This window comes from Hippocampus comes, unplaced genomic scaffold, assembly GCF_001891065.2.
Source record: "Hippocampus comes isolate QL1 unplaced genomic scaffold, H_comes_QL1_v1.1 scaffold195, whole genome shotgun sequence".
In the NCBI taxonomy this organism is placed as follows: Eukaryota; Metazoa; Chordata; class Actinopteri; order Syngnathiformes; family Syngnathidae; genus Hippocampus; species Hippocampus comes.
In genome coordinates this window covers 421,945-443,481 of record NW_017806076.1, presented here as the reverse complement: position 1 = coordinate 443,481, position 21,537 = coordinate 421,945, and the positions used below count along the sequence as shown (strand labels likewise).

At 42.1% G+C, this 21,537-nt stretch overlaps 2 protein-coding genes across 2 annotated transcripts; one reads left to right on the top strand and one right to left on the bottom strand.

The window, feature by feature from the left end:
* Nucleotides 1-68: 68 nt before the first annotated feature.
* On the bottom strand, nucleotides 69-3,853 carry c20h2orf81 (chromosome 20 C2orf81 homolog). Its single transcript, XM_019894638.1, has 4 exons — nucleotides 3,747-3,853; nucleotides 2,683-2,945; nucleotides 2,249-2,455; nucleotides 69-1,329 (listed from the first exon to the last, which is right to left on the bottom strand). The coding sequence occupies exons 2-4, from the start codon at nucleotides 2,914-2,916 to the stop codon at nucleotides 529-531; spliced, it is 1,242 nt and encodes a 413-aa protein (XP_019750197.1). The 5' UTR covers nucleotides 2,917-2,945; nucleotides 3,747-3,853; the 3' UTR covers nucleotides 69-528.
* A 163-nt stretch (nucleotides 3,854-4,016) lies between these two features.
* wdr54 (WD repeat domain 54) lies at nucleotides 4,017-7,618 on the top strand. The gene is made up of 9 exons (XM_019894639.1): nucleotides 4,017-4,441; nucleotides 4,704-4,766; nucleotides 4,856-4,922; nucleotides 5,011-5,067; nucleotides 5,334-5,461; nucleotides 5,683-5,783; nucleotides 6,220-6,382; nucleotides 6,454-6,528; nucleotides 6,638-7,618. The coding sequence occupies exons 1-9, from the start codon at nucleotides 4,217-4,219 to the stop codon at nucleotides 6,767-6,769; spliced, it is 1,011 nt and encodes a 336-aa protein (XP_019750198.1). The 5' UTR covers nucleotides 4,017-4,216; the 3' UTR covers nucleotides 6,770-7,618.
* Nucleotides 7,619-21,537: the final 13,919 nt, after the last annotated feature.

The window sequence follows — 21,537 nt, the reverse complement described above, 5'->3', positions numbered from 1 at the left end:
GTCACACCAAAATAATGTTCAACAATACTGTACTGTACTGTACAATAAAACACGCACACACATACACGTACATTTGAGTTCTACACTTTTATTCGTAACGCACACATTTAAGTTATACACTTTTATTCGTAACGTTCTATCCAACATACACATATGAATGAAGTCAGTGAGTCATACATGCAGAGCGGACTACGTACTTCGACAAATTAATAGTAGCGGTATATTAATACACCACGTTTAATTGTATTAATTAGTAAAACAATTAAACATGGTGTATTAATTTCATTGAAAAGGACTACTGGAGTTAAACCAGGGATCTCCACTCTAGTGGATTTCAGATTTTTATTTCCGTGTCTGAACTTTAATTAAAAAAAAATCGATTTCCAAATGACACGTAATTTATTATTATTTTGTTTGTTTTATCAAGACTTTGATTGAAAAACTCAACCGAGAGAATTTAACCGCCCCCCCCCCAAAAAAAGATGAAGAAGGTGAATTTATTCATAATTTGAGCCATAAATCAATCAATCAAAAGTTAAATTTGTCAGACGGCAACAAATGGGTAACCTGAGGTGGACGCTGTGTCGTCAACTGATCCACGGGGAAAGATGATTTTACACACTGACTGTTTATCGGCCTCAGCGTGGGACACTGAGCTTGTGATTTGAATGGGAGTGGGACCATCTGTGTTCTCGGGGCACCCATGACAGAAACACCTTTGGCCAAATCTATGGTGTCCATCCTCAAAGCTCGTGCGATCATCCTCTCATCCTTAATGGGAGACAACCTCTCTGACTGATCTTGGTTGGCAGGATTCCAAGGCGTTTCCATTACACCACTCTGCTGACTATTAGGCACAGGCGACATTTTGGCTTGTCCACTTGATTTTTTGATGCTAGATTTTGTGCATTTGTCAATCTCATATTGAGGAGTGATCCAGTGTTGAGGCAAGGAAGAATGATCAAGCTTAGGTATAATTTGATTCCACTTCGGTTGTTGTGATGATGTGGGTATATATTTAGAACCCGAAGGGACTTTATTTTCACCCTTGGTTTTCAGTTTTTCTGCAGCACATGGCACGGGTGGTGAGTCAGTACTTTGCTCAAGCTTTGGCAGTAAAGAAGCTTTTTGTTTTTTCTTGGTGGAAATGTTTTGTTTGGGGTAAGGACTTGGTCCTTGGCAAATCTTGTCACCGACATCCCTGCTGGCACTTATTTTTCCTTCAGACTGCTCAGGGGAGATGCTGGTTTGTGGTGTGAGAACATTTAGCTGATTTTCTTCAGTATGTGCTGGTTCAAGGTCCTCGCAAGTATTTGCTTCCTGGGTGATCTGAGAATATAAATTGTGACATTTATTCTAAAAAAACAATTAATAACAGAGGAAGGAACATCTAGAGTCCAAATCAGACACAATCCGTTGACGATAGTTGTTCATAACTTGAAATTATTTTTTAAAGTAAGAAATAATGTGAAGTGAATTAAACTGCTCCATGCTCAGGCTGTCATCATAATCATAAAACCATTAACTTAAATGTAATACTGTTACCCTTGTGAGGTTTCAAAGACACATTTATGGAATCAATACATTTAAGTGTTGCGTTAGTAAGTATAGTAATACAGAATATGACAGAAGTGGGTCAAGTCACCACAAATTGTGCTCTAGTAAGAGTACTGTTGCTTTAGAATAATATGACTCAAGTAAAAGTAAAAAGTAGTTCTCCAAATAATTACTTCAATAAAATTTTGTTTTCAGCGAAAAAAATAAAATAAAATACTACCGGTACTTAAATATTGGGTGATACTTATACTAGTGACTAATTTCTGATTCACAGTATTGTTTTAATGAAAGCACGAATCAATGGGAATGTGCAAAATCAGACATCGCCCAACAAGATAACTTAAACAATGAAGAAAACACATACGAAAAATAAAATTAAGGCAAATTTTGCCACAAGAAATGGTCGTTCTCTTTCTACGCTCATGAAACTGCACAATAGGCTCACCAGACTAATTTTGTCAGACGCAAAAATTTGAACAGGCTTGTGTAAACCTTGTGTCAAACCACTGCATATCCATTTAAAGTCATTTAAATGCTTAAAAGGCTCACATTATGATTTAAATGGCATGTTTTTCTTTTGACACGTGGAGTTCCAAGTTTTGGGGTTAAACTCCAAATGGCACAACTTTTGGGGTGTACGACGTACAAGGTTCCGCTGTAGAGACTTTTACAAGAGACAATTAAAAGGTACCTGAAGTGACGCAGGCTCAGAGGGGGGTGCTCCATGTATAACAGGAAAACATCCTTCTGCCCAGACATCTGGAGTGATTGGGATTGGTTCTGAGTCTTCTGTTGCGGACAGTTCCATTGCATCTTCCCATCTATCTTGGCACATGAGTTTCTGCTCCACAGTCTGTATGAAGTAATCCTTGGCCCAGAATGCAGTGAAAGATGATAGCTGGGGAAAAAAATATTTAATTCATTTGTTTGATCTTTGATTCTCTCACATTCCCCAAAATTCCGTGTGAGGTTAATTGAAGACTCTAAATTGTGTGTAGGTGTGAATGTAAGAGCATGCTTGTCTGTCTATTGACCAGTTCAGTGTGGGCCCTTCCTCTTGCCCAAAATGAGCTGAGGGAGTAATAAGGAGAAACACTACATAAGATGGATAAATTGATGTTTTACCTGTCTTTCAATGTGGACACTATAACATCCTTCCATGACATTGGTCATCAGATCAGCCATTATTTCCCCTACTACATCCTCCGCCTCTTCTTGGACCAACATGTCCATCCATTGGCTCTGAGTCAGACAGCCGGGGATAATGTCTTCCTCTTCCGGTTCTTGGGATGGCGGTGGGGACACTCGAGCAGGTGCCTTACCCTTGTCAGCTTGGGCCTTGGATGTCGAGCGGGACATCTCGGTAGTGTTTGGTTACCTTATTTTAGCTAAATAAGAAGGCGCAAAACATCAGAAAACTACTCAACACAATGCAGTAAAATCTGTCACCAAAAAAAATTTAAACCAAGAACCGGAACCCACAAAATATCGTATTTGTTTATACACATGTATTGCACAGTGCCACTTTGGATGTAAATTATGATAAAACCATATTTTCAATTAAATTATAAATACAGAACAGTATACTCTGTGTTCCATCCGGTTGTGGAAGTCATAAATCACATGATGGCACACTCTTGTGGCGTTTTCTAAAACTGCAACGGGTCGTGCAAAAATTTAGCAGGCGGTAAACTTTGCATTTTGAGGGTTTACTTTGAAGTCAGAGACAGTTAATCACTATGTCACTTACATTAACAGACAAAGTACACATGCGAGCCTTTGCATTTTTATCATGATGCGCTATCTTGTAAAACATACATTTTGCATTATCGGTGAAGTTGATTCAGTCAAGCGGATTGGTGTGCAGCCAGTAAGAGTCATTTGCGGATTTGAAGATAAATATTTAATTTATATGATGCGTGGACAGTATTTCTTTATGTGAACGAAACAATATTTGTCTTTTATTTTCATTTGCTAATAGAATTTACAGTATTTTTATATCCGCGCAACAATTGTGTGTGGAAAAATAAACTAGCAGTTATTAATGTTGCGATTAGAATCGCGATCAGTCAACGTTTTTTTGACGTGTTGATGAAACCGACTACTTACAACATATCTTTGCCGTGTGACTGTTTGTTATATTATTTACACCGTTTTCCTGTTTAAAATACATAAAAAAATAAACACACCTTCAACTACAAGGCCCGAGTTTGTCTTGAGGTTGCTGTTTTTATCTTCATCTAAACGTTTTCGACTTCTTGGCGTCGACAACTGTTGCCTAGCTACTGAACACGTGGTTTTGACGTCACATTTTCGTCTCTATGGCTGCGCAAGACGCCGAGGAAATCCTATCGGGACAAGCGCTTAGATCAAGTCAACTCTATTAGTCATGACTGGGATCAATAATTGTTGCATAACTGGCGAGTGATCGCATGAACGTTTTGCAATCCAACAATGACATTGTTATTGACTCGAATTATTTGACTACTTCGTGGCAGGTGGCTTGCTCGCAGCTCCCTGGTTAGCCTAGCTGCTAATGCTAAGTACCACGCTAAGCGTAATGCCGTTTTGCCGAAATGTTCCAGTCTGCTTGAAGAGGGAACGCGTCTAGGCTTGACATACTTTCAGACCAGTAAGTGACACCGAATCAAGCCGTTCGATGTATCACAAAGAGAAGAGCATCCAGATTAAGAACAGCGCGTCGGCGCTGTACAACAACCTGTGCGTGCTGCGTATCGCCCCGCGTCGCCTCACCTACTTCACGGTGGTCCACGCCAATGTGGTCAACATGGTCAGCGCGTCGTGGGACGGCCTCAATTACTCCCACCGTCAGCTGCAGTCCAAGGAGCCCAACGTCGCAACTAGTCCATCGCTCATCATGCAGGTCAGGCATTATCCGGCAATAGAGATCATGACAGAATTGGAGGACCCCATTTGAGAAAACAGACCATTTGTGTTATGATTTCCTTTGACGTTTTCCAAGACAAACACGTAAAAAAGTATATGATTTCAACCATCATGGAATGACCAATAAACTCCCCGACACTTCCCCCTTTGATTCTCTTAAAATGACCATTATATTTGGGTTGCGACTGCTAAGCATTTAGAGAGATAAAACAACATTTATTTGTGTTTTCTTGCAATAGGCTGCATTTTGTGTTTTGCCCTCTCGCGATCTGCTGGTAGTGACTTCACAGAAAGGCATCCAGGTAACACCTGATTGGGGTATATTTTAAACTGGATATGAATAAAAGCGTTGTCACGAATTGTAATTCTATTTTTGTGTTTTTCTTTCAAGATATATGAATCAGATGGCTCCATCATGGTGTATTGGCACGCACTGGATACTCCTGAAACACCAACAGGTGACATTAACACTGCAAAAACCTATTTCACTTATTAGAGTCTTACCTCGCCACTCACATGTGTCATGAATGTGTCATTCGTCCCCAGCCCAGGCCGTGTTTGCTCGGGGGATTGCTGCAGTGTGGGAGAATTACATATGTGTGGGTAAGTACGGACAGCGCGAAACACACTTGTTTTGAGCTAACAATAATATTTTAAAATACATGATGAAATTTATTCACAGCACAGGATGACTAGCGCTACTCTGGGTGCTTCCCATATTCCAAAAAATTGTGCCTTGTGATTGGCTGGGAATCAGTTCAGTGTGTATGCCACCTCTCCCTCAAAGTCAACCAGGATAGGCTCAGGCTCACCTGAGGACAAATACTGTCGACAATTCACTCGTCTCTTGTCTCTTCCTGTCGTTCCAGGACTGTCCTCTTGTGGAATCCTCGTATTTGATGTTCCCAGTAAAGGCAGTAATATCACCCTGTCTGAAGTACTGGAGGAACACAAGGAGCCCATCACCGACTTGGCCCAAGAGTGCTCAGGCAGCCAGGTATTGTTATTAAATATGATTTTGCTCATTGGGCTTCATTGTAACATGAAGGTGGTGATCCTTTCATTGTTAGCCAAGAAAGAGAGAGAGAGAGAGAGAGAGAGAATATAATATAATATGTGGATAATCATGAAGAATGTCTTCTAAGTGTTTACATTGTATGAGCAATATTTATCAGTCAGTCAAGAACATGATGTCCGCGGCTCTCTGCCTTCCCTCAGGATTGCATCGCTGACCTGGTCAGTGCCGATGACAGCGGCACCTTATGTGTTTGGAAGTCCGGCGAAGAGTTTCAGCTGCTCAACAAGATTGGTGGATTTGAGTAAGAATGAAATGTACTTGTCTTGTCGTCGACTGGTCACAAGTTGTTCCTCCATTTTGGAGCCATGTGAAATACAGAGGAGTCATTTTGAATATGTTGTGCAAATCCGCCGAAGTTTAATCGAGGCCACTGGACTCCCCTCGGTGATTGAAGGTGTTATCGCTTTAATCCATTAGCCTTCTTTCAGTTGAAATCTTGGGTCTAGAGTTACAAACAATTAAGCATCGCTTTTTTGGAACAACCAGCATGGTGCATTTCACGTATCATTACCGCCATACCTTTCCGACATCCTCCTCATCCTCCGGCGTAATTCATTGTTTTGCGTCACTACCTAAGCTGTTTCTGTCCTCCGTCTCCTCTTCCTGATCACTCACTCCTCTAATGTAATTGCGACGTTTTGTTTCCTCACTGCAATGATCCTCAATCTTCTTGTCAGTATGAGCTGCTCATCCGTGAAGCTGTGGAAAGGTACAGCGGTGGCTGGTTACGGAACAGGCCAGATCCGTCTGTACGAGGCCGTGACGGGAATACTGCACGCGGAGGTCAACGCCCACGCCCGCTGGATCTACTCACTGGACATTGCTCCTTTTTCTGGGCTGGTGAGTTAAGTAATGTGGCGCATATTTGCATGTTATAAGTTGACATGTGTGATTTGAAATGTGCACCACAGCTCCTGTCTGCTGCTGAAGACTCTTTTGTAAGGGTGTGGCACCTGACAGTAACCCCAGAAAGCAACACTGTGGAGGTAGAGCTTGCCAAAAAAAGAAAAAAAAAAAAACGGAACACACAGCTCATTTTGTAGTCGAAGTGCACTTTCTCTCTTTAAAGCATCCATTTCTTTCATCTCCTCTCAGGTTGCCCATCTACACAATGAGTGTGTGACAGACACGCAAATCTGCGGCGCCAAGTTCTGCGATGGAGATGGCTACGCCTTTGCCGTGACGGGATATGACCTCAATGAAATTATACGCTACACGCAGACATAGGACATCGCCCTTAATATGACTAAGTGTACGGGTATCAAACAGATGGTCATACAATATCTCCGCAATGCGATCCGGATATAGCGCACACGGATCAGACACTCTGGAAAGGCGGTTGGCGTCAACTGGCATCACTCTTAAGATGATGTGCGCATTATCTTTAGCCGGTGTGTCTTCAGATGTTTGTTAGCTGATATAAGATGATTCAGATGTTTAAATAAAGTCTGTAGAGTTTTAATGACAAATGTTTACCCATTTATGAACTTTAAGTTCAATCACAAAATAGTATTAAATATATCTATGACAAAGAAACGCCACTATAGGACAGCATGGATTTTGTTCATGGATGAACGCATAAGCATTGGTATGTTTTGTGGTAGTTTTCTAAATTTAATGAAAAATGAATGGAACCTACTCACTGACAACTTTTCACAATTTCTTTTCAAAGCAAAATACACGGAAGTGCAATCGCTAAAACAAGACTCTGGTACATTGAGTTGAGTATGTAAGCCTGCGGTAATTCTGCTTAACAATGAACAGATGCATATTGAGAGTTTATTAATTCTTCATACATAGGGGGCGCTACTGCTTTGCATACTTTTTTAAAAATTCCAATTAATAGTTGCTAATTAAGGATATCCTTTTCATTTTTACCAGTTTAATACCAACGGCAGAACCACAAAGTACCACGCACTTCCTCACCAGATCTATGACAAAAAGGCTTTTTTAAATATGGAAAATACAGTATGTGCAAAATGTATGCTCTTAATGTTTCCTTTTTGCTAGTACATTTTTCAGTACATGTATTAAAGATCCACTATCCTAAGCCAACAAAAAAAGGTTTTGAGCAAACAACAACAACAAAAAAATCACACTGAATTATTATTTTTTGTAAAAAAAATAAAATTACCATTCAAAGACGGCACAAAACTGCTGAACAGGAGACCAACATTAGGTGCAAGAACTCATTTTATACCTTTTTTTTTCTCCACAAAAATAAACTCACTCAAATCGAACTCCTTCATATCGTTCCGAATCCTCTGAAAAAAATATTTGGCCTACTCATGCTGTAATATAAGGCAGTGTAAGTGCAACTAAGACATGTATGCCATCGAGTGGGGAATTGTGATATTACAGCTGTCACCTTTGCACAAAAAAAAAAATCATGTGTATATTCTAATGGTTGTTATGAAGGTGGCACTTAGTGAGTAAACTACTTTTTTTTTAAGCCGGTGAAAAATTGTGAGAACCACTGTGCTAAGCTATCACTTCTAATAGCTGATATGGTCTATGTAGCTGTATCACATGCAGTTTTTATTTTTGCTCATATCATGCGGTGAGGTATCACGATAATCCTTCCACCTTATCGTGACGAGATAAGAAGAATCAGGTCAGTGAGGAATTGCGCGCTGTTTGTCGGTCTGCGGCTAAACTAAATCCCAGAGTTGTAGTCCTTTTTTTTTCTGGTTTGCAGTCAACACTGATCACATAACATCAAGTGACAAGACTTGTTTTGAAGCCACACACTCATGACATGTTATGTAACTTAAATTTGCGAGGTGCCAGCTGACTCAGGGGGGTCGATGCCGATGCCCGGGCCACATGTATATTGGCGCACAAGCGCTTGGAGCCACGTAAACATCGCACGTTCGAATGGAGTCGATACATTTTAGTAGGTCGTGTTGTGTCACACCTCGCAGTCTGCTGGTGCGTGTTGGATTGGGACGGAGGCAGGCTCAGCACAAGAAACTGATGGCTAAAATGAGGTCCCCAATGACACAGATGCTGATGTTACATAACTTTCTGGAACAGTACAATACACATCGGGAGAGATTGCTGAAATAAAAAAAAAAAGATGGATTGATGGTGCAGAGAGCGGTCGGACCTTGTCAAACAAAGTAACGAGATCGTGATGTGACTTTTCTCAGAAATGCAGAGACAAACATTAACATTTAGTCTTCATTGGATCAGTCAATAACGCTGCATGACATTCTGGCCCTTTTCTCAAGCCCGGGGCCACTTCTGCAATACTTGTTGACGCTTGGCTGTTCCAGCTGAGCACACAAAAAGGAGAGATTAGAACATGAAGTGCAGTGCACATGCTACTTTGCTTCCACACATCCCCCCCAAAAGTATAGCACCGATGTGGCCCGTTCCTTTATTTTTACTTACTGCAAACATTTGGGTTTGAGATCAACAGATGATTTTGAAACAAGATTATTTCCATCAGGATTGGATATACAACTTTAGCATTATTTGTACAGCAAAGTGTGGTAGATGCTTGCATGTTAGTGTGTTCGAATCACAACCATGCTGAAGAGTGAGCAGTTTATCCCGTGCCCATCCACGCTCGTGGCAGCAGCTGGGCCTGTGTGGCTAAGCCTGCCGGGATCGAGCCTAAAGCCCCTCCAGTCTGCTGCCATAGATGGTCCAGTTCACTGATAAAAAACAAACAGCCAAGCAGCTCCCTAATACGTGTGTGTTCGGAAAGGAGGACTTCAACCTGACTGATCATCAACATCTTGAACTGAAAAAAATGTTTGGGTTGAGTTTACTCCCATTTTATTTCATCATGTGGTTGCGCATAACAAAATCATCTCAATCCAGATGCATTTATATGTACATTTATAGTCCACTTAAAAATCTGTCTGGATCCAGGTGATTTTATTTCGTGCCAACCTCTTGACAAAATAAGATGGAGTCATTTCAACACATTTTACAATTAATTTTACAGACACCGAGCGACTGTATATTTGCTCTATGAAGGTGTTTTTGTGTGGTAATGTAAAGTTGTTTTTTTTTTCTTTCATCAATGTCATAAATGCTAGGGCACGTGTCAAATTCAGGCCCAGGGTCCAGAACCGGCCCATCACAAATAGCCGCTTAACACTATATTTTTGCACTTCACTGACTATGCTTATTGCAGAACCGGTAAAAATTTCTAAACAGGTAATATAGTTTTGCTCTGTACTTATTTACACTGACACACCCAACCCTCGAAAAATATGTACAAATGTGAACGTATGTTGTACACGTGATTGCACATGTGTGCAATGTACCAACATTTCAGTGCAAAAGAGAATGTGTTTAATGGGGACTATTTTTACTCGTAAATTTTTCTCCGTTATCCCTCTAAATTAAATCAAAACCACAGAGTCACAGAATTCCTTCCATTCAGTTCAAAGATGTGGTGCTGTGAAATGTTAAAAAAAAAAAAGGAACCATCGCCTTCATTCATGGTAATCATATCATTGTACCTCAATGCTATGCAAGACCTTCACTGCATCTTCTGTTGCTGCTTGTTCACGAATGTCACTTTTCTTCTCTGTTGCGTGAAATGTACTGTGTGCTCTGTTGAGTTGAGATCAGGCCACTGACCTCAGTGAAGTCCAGCCCTTCTTTGCCATCACAATCTCATTAATTCCAAACCGACATTGCCCAAATACTTGTCGACCAGACTTTATATTCCCTGTTGTGTCATCTCGGCGGCATGGGTAGGAAATGGGACTTAAGTGCATTAGATTAGAGCAAACTAAACATCAGAGCCTGCCATCTGGGATGGCATTGTTGCCTAGCACTGGGCAATGTTTGACGTTGGTGTGCTGACGTTAGCCAGTGCGCAGGATGTGTTGAGCCCCGTCTTGTTTATGTAGCCATATGTGTGTGTGGATGGATGGTACCACTGCAATGTTGATGGATTCATGTTCCAGACCGGTATTCCACATTAAGTCAGATTCAATTCTCTCTCTCTCTCTTTCTCTCGCTCTCTCTGAATGAGAGTGAGAGTGACAGAGTGATTCTCACAAATGAAGACAATATGAATATGTTGGGGGTATTGTAGTATTTCTATTTTAACGGATCACTTATTGTAGTTGGTGCCAGTATTGAGTTGGTTGGTTGCCATGACAACTAAAATATAATTTATTTAAGGTTGTTGTTTGTGAAAGTGTGTTTGTTTCCATGTGAACCTTCATATTTATGGTTTTCTTTACATCTTTTCAAGATGTTATTTGGAATGTTTTCTCGACGATCATTTCCGGTTCAGGGTCACGTGTGGCGGATAGCGAGGGAATTAGGGAGAGAGATCGAGAAAGAGAGATTGCGAGAGAGAGACGAAACGATACCGTCTGGTCGACTTTATTTTAGATGATCTACTTTCGGTTTAATATCGTGCACACGGTATATTATTTCTGCTTATTTATTTAATGTCTTGTCAAACAGATTATTGATTGTTGATGTTCAAATGTCTTAGTTTTCATGGTGTTCCACGAATAAAACGTTTTTGGACATCAGTTCGAGGCGTCGTCCTTGACCCGGGTTAGATACACTTATGATTGTTTGTTCTCACATCGAACAAAAAGCATATAAACCAAACAAACACTTTTCCTTCACTGCATGGAAGCGGACAGCAACAATAGCAGCAATATCCGTTGCAGCAATATCCTGATCAAGGCTTATCACTGTGATCTGTCAGTCAGTCAAGTGAGGCCGCCATACTCTGAGTGATATAAATTGGCCTCTTCATGGCGCTGCAGGAAGTCTGACTATGCAAACATCTTCGGCACAAATTTAATTGTGTGCCTTCTTTGCTCTATCAATCTTTTTGAGGGGGTTTTGGTAGCTCATGATCACATTCACCTGCGCGCACACACGCCATGACAGCTAAAGGACATACAACACTGCGAGTCTTCACACCAATTTTCTAGCTCACAATAGGAGCGTGGCAAGGGACAAAGTATGAGATGGAATCATCTTGGGAGAAAACGATTGTGCTTGCATCTGGGGTAAGAATTAATGGAAAATTCCGTAACCTCTATAAAGAAAAAACGTTGACAGATGGTCTCTGTTGCAACCCAAACAGAATTAATTGTGGCAAGCTTTGTTTTGACTCGTTCGAGAAACCTCCAGGAATAGGGGCGGGATGGGTTTATCACTTATATCTACATTTCACTGACAAAATGGAATGCTGTGACTTTTTGGACTGGGAAAAGTCAAATTGCCAGCCAATGTTGAATAAGGAAACCGACAACAACTCAAGCACAATATTACACGCACTAACTGAAGCATTTCACAGCAATATGAGCCTCGCGAAAAAAATAAGCAGTGTCAAATATATTTATAGGGGGGCCCTAATGACCCTATTTGCCCGAGACATTCCTCAGCTCCTCTGTCACTCTCATGAATAGACAAATGTATCAAATGTGTTCTCAGCATACACACCCATGCTCACATCTTCAGTTGATGCAGACGGCCCAACAAAATAATCACACTCTGGTGTTACTTTTCATCGAACTGCCTTTTATAACTGCCTATGAACTCAGCAACATTTGGAATGGTTCTCTGTTGACGACTCAACAGACTACTGTCCCTATCTCCACACTTATACAGCGATGCCATTAGTTGGTACACCAACGACGAAGTGTTCGTTTCGGAGAATTATTGCACAGGTTTTGTTAACTGAAAAGCAAAAATAAATCTTCAACCTGTGGGTAGGGTGTGCTGTGGATACGACCTACAGGTGGATGACGAAGGCCACCACCGTGTTGGCCCCGCCCTCTGCACATCCTTGTACCCATCCAACAATCCAGTCACTGTAACAAGATTGGATGAGTTGGTTAAAGCTGTGGTGTGAAGCATTGTTAGAGGAAGCATCGTGGTTCTACCTCAGGACCTGGACGCATTGCTGTCATTGATGAATAAATGAATTTTCAAGTTCATCAGGAGAACTAAAGACGAACTGTTTGCCAGATGAAGCTTCACAGCAATTTGGTGATGCAACGGGTAGTAAGAGGAAGTAAATCAACAACGTGAATGTCTTCTGGAAAAAAAAACACTGACAGTCTTCTTCTCAACCAGCCTGAGATGCTGTAGCACAACCTAAAGAAAGTGATTCACACCAGGCATGGCAAGAATATTGCTGTATTGAAATAGTTTTGGAAAACGGAATACCATTTCCGTTTAAGAAAATTGATTTTTTTTTTTAATTGGTGTAGCTTAAATGAAGGGCAGATCACATTTTATAACCACTTCACGCAGAAATTCAGGTCATTCCAAAAGGTTCAAAAACTTTTTCCCCTCCGTATTGGGCACATGCACTCAGGTGATGAATGACAGGAAAAAAGGCTGAGGATGCAGCTGAAGAGTGCCGTCTGCCTTTTGCTTTTTGTTTCAGTTTGTTCACCTCCTACCTGACATGCCATATGGCTTCCTGCCTGCCCATCAATGCAGAGTAAATTCTACGTGATCAGACACAAAGTGGTAAATGGAGCAGAAATACAAACACCGCAATCTGCTCATTTTGTCCTGCGAAGGCTATGGAGCTTTTGTCAATTAGGCGGTGACCCGTATACCTCTCCATTAGTTTCTCTCACACCACACAGAGAGAGAAAGTGGTGGGGGAGGAGATTTGGAAGAAGACACATTTTGCGCTTTCGCTAAAATGACTGGATTGGTACCAAAAAGTAGAAGCTGAATAAATATGAGGAGAAAGCCACACAAAGAAAGAGGAACATAGTTTTCTTGAGAACAACAACTAATGATGTCAGGGCAGGGGTAGCTGTGCTCATTCCTGTTTCCATGGCAACACCAATGTGCTGCCGGTGCGGCGACACCAGCGAGGAGTTCTGCGCCGTGGTCGTGCTGACATGAGACACACGTGCCAATGCCTAGCTGACAGCACTGACGATACGCCAGCGTCTATTCATAGCACCTCGGTGACGCCAAACAGGGACACGGGCGGCCCGTTAGTGGGCCAAAGAGGCCGGGTCCGCAATCTGGGCAGTACCGTGAATGTGGTTGTCTCATGATGAATATAGACAGTGTGATGCTTGTGGAGAAAGATGTTACGGCTTACAGTATGTCATCTTTCTTCTGATCACTGTCCAGACTGCCCAAGAGACACCTGGTCACACAGCGTCAGATTTTTTGGGGGATCATTCAAGGATCAAGAGCCACGTCACTCACTCTTAGCACTTAGCAGACTTGTTCACCCTGCTTTGCACTAATCAAGTCAATTCTTGACGATCTTCACTGGATTGGCGAACACCAAAGTTTTTTTTTCTGCTTTTGGTACAGTTTCTGTTTCTCTTAGGCTACTGGATTACACAAATTTCAAAGTTAAATGGTAGAATGATGGACCTCTATTTTGCCATCATTTTTGGTCCTTTTGGGCGGGATAAACACGCACGCCCATTTAATTATCTTGTCCGCTTTTTCCTGTGAGATGGACTTTTCTCTTTTTCGCTGAATTATTCATTCAAAATTCTTTTAAAGTCAAAGTATGCAGGAGGCGAATAGCTGAAGGGTGAAGCCAAATTAAGAGTGTTCTGTGGTCTGACTGGTGTTCAAGATATCAACACTTTAAAAAAAAAAAATCCCTTGAAATTCCATGAAAGTGATCCAAATTCCTTGCTCAAAACAATTGGGAAGCATCGCTGAAATCATACCAATCATTTCGATTTGAAAACAACTCTTGCTGCAAAACTGTTGACAGTGTTCCGTCACACACGGACCCGTGATGTTGTCCAGTTGTCAAAGAGGACCACAGACACCAAGTCACTGGCTCCTTTGTGAGCGATTGTTCAAGCTCAATTGGGACTTTTGTCATGAACTTTTGTTCCAGCAATCATCAGAAAGAATAACAGAGACTCTGGAGCAAATAGAGGGCTCATTGTGGCCGCTCAGCTCCCGAACCTGTGTCATTGTGGCAGCTCAATGGCTGGTGTCAAACACCGCGTTGGCTCCTCACGTGCATCAGTGAAAGTGATCCAAACTAGACCGAGATCGCTCCTTTGTGTATGTCAATATTGTGTTGTGTCTATAGTTAAAGGCGCTGCGCAGTCGCCAACTGTTTGTTTTTTTTCCCCACCGTTCTGCTGATGCAAGCCTTTTGCCACGCACGGGATCAGCAGTTTACCCACTTAGACGAGAGACTGATCGAGAATCTGGTTTATGTTTACATGTGGACACCCTCCATTATGGACCCATTGTACCCGTATTGCTAGATCAATAACAGCGGGGCATTGAAAAGTGCTGTCAAAGACATTTTGAAATAAAGGTGAATGACACCTGCGCGGAATGCTCACGTACTCACATGACCTTGGACCACAGTGCGTTCATTTCATTGGCCCGAAACTTAAGCAAGTGGAAGACCAAAGCTTCGTTTCCCCCCGACGGTCGTTCTCGATGATCCAGGTGTTTTGTCCACATTCTTGTGGCTGCACCGCGACATGGTGATGATTGCCTTGAACCTGGCGTTTGCACGCCGACAAGGGAGCGAGCCTGGGGAGGCTCTTTCTTCCCTTCGTGGGACAAGTTTGAATGCTTGGATGAACAAGAGTCATAGAGACGCTTTCGTCGCCTGGCATTTGATGTGTTTGGTTGAACTGGTCAAGGGTGCAATGTTCCATATGGTGTCAAAGGAAGTTTGGTCGGGTTTTGTTAAGAGAAATCCTCTCTTAACCCTTTCATGCACCAATAATGATACCTTGTAACCTGATAACATGATAAATTAGTAACCGCTGTCCCTGAACGGGTCAATGATATATCGTTTTTTTTTTTTTAATGAAACCAGCACAAAACAAATGTTCTGTATGATATAAGAGTTGAAATACTCTCCTCGCTTACACAATTTTCTGTACATTTGCACATGGCATCTACCTTTAAAGATTTCCAACTTTGAAACTTGATGTACAGTATATGCATTCATTACTTTTGTTCAACATTGCCGATGATTCATCTATCTCTATACGAGATATCTCTCCAGAATCTGACTGAGGAACGTATTACAGTTGTACCCACTGGGGTTGTCGAGTGAAGAGGAAGGACTCCTACAAAGATGATGCAATCGTCTGCAACTTTTATAGTAGCTTTAAGAAGCATATTCTTAACACTAAGAGTCACACTGAAAAGTCACAGATGTAATAGTCTACCACGTATGCGCTCATTCCAGTGACATAATAAACAGATAAGGGCAGCTGCACAAGCTAGCGGCAATGAAATCCAATTCAAGAATTGTATCCCAAATTCTGACAAGACAATGGTCAACTAATGTTGTTAATTGAACAGTTTACTATTGTGGTTTTGATGCTGAGTGGTAGCTACAATCTGGGCGCCTTTTGAGAGCGGGGAAATACTCGAAGCACCTCAGTGTGATGCAAAGTACAACCATAATAATAATCCATTGCTCTAAATCTCTGCAAAGGCAGGTAATCTCATCTCTGCTTCGTGGATTGGACCGCACTAGATTGCGCAGGACTACTTAGCGTTTCAATAGAAGTAATTACAGTACAGGATGTCTTTTTAAAAGCAGCTTTTCTTATCTTTGGTTCTTCCATTGGATCGCCCGCTTGTGCAGAACTACTTTATGCTGTAATACATTTACAGCTAGTGGTGTAATTCGGTGTTAACTGCTGTACGTATACGTGCGCGTGCCCATGCACGAGCACCGACTGGCACTCTCTCCACTTTATGAATGAATGGATGGGTGTGGCTCGGAGCGCACGAGAGATGCGGCTGACGTCGGGGCGCGCTGCTGCTGCTGCTGCTGCTGCTGCTGCTGTTGCTGAAGGCTGGCCCGGAGTGGAACATCAACATAAGTGGGCGCGACCACGGCGAAGAGAGGGCACGAAGAGCGCAAGGGGAGGGATCCGCTTCCCTTAGGTAGGACTTTAACTCGATGAGGAGATGGGACACAAGAAAGAAACAACAATTTGACTTTGCTGCAGCTTGTGATCGGATGCGTTCAAGGTGACTGGGGAATGAGGGAAATCGTATATTTTTTTCCAAACAAGCGGACATTTAAAACTAAATAAGAAAGTGGCGGCATGCGTTGAGTTCCCAAGCGAATCTGCTGTGTCGGTGAGACAGGGAGACACGGGGGGATTTGGAAACAAACTAAATAGCACCAAAATAGCATATTTGCGGAACCTGAAGAAACCTTAATGACTATGACTAACTATAGACGTCCACTTGGTCGACCGGACCAAAGCGTATCAAGGGCAGAAAGGTTCTGATTAGATGTCATCCTCCACCTCTTCCTCCTCCTCCTCTTCCTTCTCCTCCTCCTCATCATTGCATGTGTGTGCGGCTTGCAGGGAGAAGCAAGAAGAGCAATCGGAAGGTGTTAAAACTGTAAGTGGACGTCGAGGAGAAAGAGACGCGAACTGATTCCTGGTAGTGGATGTCTGTATAAAGGTAAGAATGACGTTCTTTAAACACACACACACACACACACAGAGACACACGCATGCACACTCACGAAAACAACAACAACAACAACAACAACAACGTGGTTTTGAGCTTGTGCACGCAGCAGAACTTTACAGAAGGCGGGTGGGAGTTGCGTAACGGTTCGGCTGTACGCTTCAAAAAAAAGTTGTGCACTTGTCAGAAAAACTTGGACTTTATCTTAACAAAACATCTGTTCTCAACATCTACTGTATGCGGCTTTCCAGTAATCACGATGAATATTTGTGTTGAAGATAACCAGAGGAAAACACATTTCATCAAACTTTAGTGGGTGTGTCACTTTAAGCGACTGACTAAAATAATATGTGTGTGTCCTTAAGGCTTTTGTCTTAACAGAAGATCAACAAAGAACGCCTTTTGCTTTAGATCTTTTAATCACATTGTAATTATTTTTTTTACATAGCAATTGTGCCATTTGAGGAGTACTTTTTGAGTTATTATACAAACGCTTATATAATGAATATGAAAATGGGTAGTCGGGGAAAAAAAGGTAGAGAAGATCTAAAAAAAACATGCGTCACTGTACTTTTTCACACTTTAGCTCGTGGTGTCGCATCGCTTTTGCACCATTCAGACACATTGAACTTTTAATGTTGAAAACAACCCATTCCTGCACGCCGGTCATCTGAATGTAAGTGTAAAAAGAAGTTAAACATTTGATGAAGTGACACCATGCTACTTATTATGTTTAGGAAATCTGCCTTCTTTTCATAACCTTTCGTGTATTTTCTTTGTGTCTTTTCAAAATCTGCTTCGCTAACCACCCCGTCTTGAGGCTACTTCTTCTTTTGGAAAATGTGTCAAAAAGATGTCAAAAAGCCAACAGTACACTGGCACCTCGTGCGTTTTAACTTGAAAGCTTTGTGTGAATTGCATGAGGTTATGTTCAAAATCCAAAGCGTTCGACCTTCGGCAGGTTCAATACGTTTTTCTGTATGTCAACATGAGCAGAGAACAGACGAAGGAAAGGGATGGCGGTGCACGATGGTAATCTGATGAAGTTGACATCAGTTTCTCCGTTCTGTCTCGCTCCTGTATTTTTCTATCAGCTGTGGAATTTGAACCATTCTTCCTTCAGGGTGAGGCCGTCCCGCTGTCTGCCAATATGCAGCAGTGCAATCGGTTCAGGAGCCTTGTGTGTGTCTGTGTGCGAATGCACGTGTGCAAGGGCAAACTAATCAAAGTCAAAAGCAGGGTTCTTGGATGCAGGACATGTGCACATTAAAAAAGAAGTAACAAAGACGTTACACAGCATGACCTCCTCTTCCCAGAACCACATGATGTTTGTCTTCTTGGGAAAGTTTTACAGAGCGAGAACACCAAGTCGGGGGTGCAGAGAGAGAGAAAGAGAAGTCGGTTGGTGTGCATGGGCAATGTCAATGAGCACAGCAATTGGGAGCGTGAAAGAGATGAGCATGATGGAGGGATAAAGGATGCATAAACAAATTCGAGCTTTGGCTGAGGTCAAATTGCATGGAGCAATGAGTGGGGAATAAAATGTAGGAGGAGGAGGAGGGGTGTCAACTCCGAGATTACGCATGGCCATAAACACACCCAAACAAACATGGATTAATCCTTACATATTGCTCGGATATTTTTACATTTGAAAGCAAGGGGAAAAAAAAAAAAGAGTCCAACCTCTCTCGAAAGAACTGGTATCAGAGCCCAGGCTGTGTGTAGAGGCAAGTCTGACGATGTCAAGTCGGAACTTCTCTTCCTCACACATCAGCTCGGGCTCCTTCCCTGCAAGAAAGGTGACATTTGGCCCCTCCCTTTGGTGGTGAGCCCATGGGAAGGGGGACCCACGTTGCCCCTTCGGGCTGAGCCCGGCCGGGCCCCTTGGGTGTAGGCCCGGCTACCGGGTGCTCGCCACAGTAAGGTGACGGCTTTTGGACTGAGAATACTTGTGGCACTCGCTTAAAGGCCTCTGTTGCTCTAAATTGTGCTTATACACAGTCTGCTCAGATCACTCCATTAACAGCTCATCCAGCATCAACAACCGTGTCTGTGTGTGCATGCGTGTCGAGAGAGGTGGATAAGAAGGTGTCGCCAGTGAAGACAGGAATGGGCAGGGCTGGGCAGGACTGAAGGGGCAAGGGGAGATAAGAGAACCCACAGGAATAGTGAGCAACACGTCTGCTGACCGAGGACCGGAGAAAGAGAGAGACAGAAAGACAGAAAGAGAGAGGCGGAGGAGACTGTCGAGTGATAGAGGACATTACACAACTTCACTGTTGATAGAATGGTGAAAGAGGGCAAGGTTCCAGGACCAGAGGCTTCCCACATCTGGAGTCATCTACTTGATGCAAAATCAATTGCTATGAGTGAAATGGTGAATCTGCTTTTCAGCCTTTGAGGTACTGAAACCTCTTTAACTGTTAGCCAATTAAGGTCCTCGATTTACCCAATTAAAGTGATTTTATGCAACAGTAGAATCTCTAGTTTTTTTTTTTAACAGAGTGGAAGTTTTTTCAAGGTAACACTTGTGACTGAAATAAAATGCTGTAGGTAGTGTAGTTATAATTTACCCTAGATTTTATTCTTCTTTTACAGTCTAAAATAATTAGAATAGTGAGTCTGAATTTCATGGGTTACATTTAGCAATCTCCCATTAATTAATTAATTATTTTTTTTTTTTTGAGAGTGTAACGAGCTATCTAATGTATTACTGCTTCCACACCAGAATCAGATTAAAGTGTGAAAACGTGTTACTAATTTTGTCATTTTGCCTTGGTAAAAAAACAAAACAAAACAGTTTGCTCCTGATCATGGCCAACTGTCACACTGTGAGAACTAAATATACGTTTTAATAAAATCATTTAATTTTAAAATAAATGATCCATTCTCCTTCACTTACTTGGCCGCAGTTTGTGTTTTTGTTTGTTTATAGCAAGCAGCGTTTCCTTCTTGAGCATCTGCTCATCTCATTGAGTCCTGAAAGCTGATCTTCTTGGCCTTGATGTCTTAAAAAAGTGCTTCAACCCGAGACTGCATGTCTCACTATAACATTTGAATCTTCTCTGGCTTTTGCAATATATTTTGATGAATTTGTGTGGTTGAACAGGTGGGTGCTCGTCTCTGACTGAACTGCACGTTGACCACTTCCCTTGTTTGTTTGAAACCAAACTCAAAGAGAGCAGCTTGAGTGTGTTCCGCAATGTCGCCACCGTCCCACCTCCTGCAAATTGTCATTTCTTATTTGCCCATTTATTTATTTGCTTTCCCACAATCATCTCCTCATCAACTGGATTTTATACATATATATATATATATATATATATATATTTCAGAAAGACTGTGGCTGGCATTTAACGTTTTTTTCTTAACCAATCGGATGTCGTATATATATATTTATAATTATTTTTTTGTCAGAGCAAAACTTTGACTCACAAGACACATCTGTCGATAATTTTACACGTTTACACATTTAATAATCGCCACCTCTGGTGAGCATGATGTATTTTATGCGTTAGGTAACCTTGACGTTGTTCTCTGTTGACCACTTTCGATCACCACTTGCCGTTGATTGTCAGTTTGAGGCGGCCTTCTGCTTCTACCGCAGTCAAATTGGCAGATATCCAATGCACGTCTTCATTGTGAGCTTGACATCCAATTCAAAACGTTTGCTTTCTTCTTACACTCCTTTGATGGAGAAAACATCCAAATTTGAAGTTTGTCACTGGAAGCATGTGGTTGTCAAATGCAGCCCTTAGCTTTAAGAAGTTACTGGTCATGTTGAGAATGTTTGCTACTGTGTTCACCAAAAATTCCTCTCAAGGGAAAACACATGAGAACTCCCCCCTCTTCTCCTCCCTTCTCATTTGCAGACACAACGAGTCATAGAGAGCTTGCATGTGCATGTGCAAACACTTGAATAAGGCGAGCATATTGACATGCGACACATGTCTGGCATGCCGGCTTTAACTCTCATCTGAAGCGAGAGAAACATGCCATTCCTGCTAATCAGGGTCAGAGAGCGCTTTCATAGATGGACGTACAGTACGTTAACACTCACTCCAAGGTGCTTCCCGTCGTATAATCTGTTACCATACAAACACATTGTTGTCGGGGTGAAGGATTGCTTCTTTGCAGTTTTAGGAGGCTGATGCAAGCCGGCTGACACACGCTCTGTCTCGCCAACACACAGACGCGCGCGCGCGCTCACATGCACGCGGGGACGCACACATATATGGGAGAATCGGTGTGCCGGGCTGGGTGCAGTGTGACAAGTTAGAATGAGATCTGCCGTGATCTTAGTCAGTGTTTGTCTCTGTGGTTCTCATCCCACATGGAAATGTGAAACTGACTCACTGCGTGCTGCGCAGTTCGGTTTGCCACTTTCAGCCCATTTGGACGCGTTTGAGTCACTTTTACTCCACACTTATTTCAGGGAGCTTTATTAAAATAAGCGGCCCGTTTTTTTATTTTTAGGAAGTGAGAGTTTAATCTGGTGACATTCAGAAAATCTGTGACACAAAACAAGAGCGGGGTTTGCCAAACTTTCACAATGTTAAGACACATGC

Bases quoted from the DNA above. Each gene is read 5' to 3' on its own strand.
- c20h2orf81 (XM_019894638.1), bottom strand. From the start codon at position 2,916: ATGTCCCGCTCGACATCCAAGGCCCAAGCTGACAAGGGTAAGGCACCT. The intron at 2,456-2,682 runs GTAAAACATCAA...TTTTTTCCCCAG, and splicing joins GTGTCCACATTGAAAGACAG to CTATCATCTTTCACTGCATT. The intron at 1,330-2,248 runs GTACCTTTTAAT...TTATATTCTCAG, and splicing joins CTGAGCCTGCGTCACTTCAG to ATCACCCAGGAAGCAAATAC.
- wdr54 (XM_019894639.1), top strand. From the start codon at position 4,217: ATGTATCACAAAGAGAAGAGCATCCAGATTAAGAACAGCGCGTCGGCG. The intron at 5,068-5,333 runs GTAAGTACGGAC...CTGTCGTTCCAG, and splicing joins GGAGAATTACATATGTGTGG to GACTGTCCTCTTGTGGAATC. The intron at 5,784-6,219 runs GTAAGAATGAAA...TCTTCTTGTCAG, and splicing joins AACAAGATTGGTGGATTTGA to TATGAGCTGCTCATCCGTGA.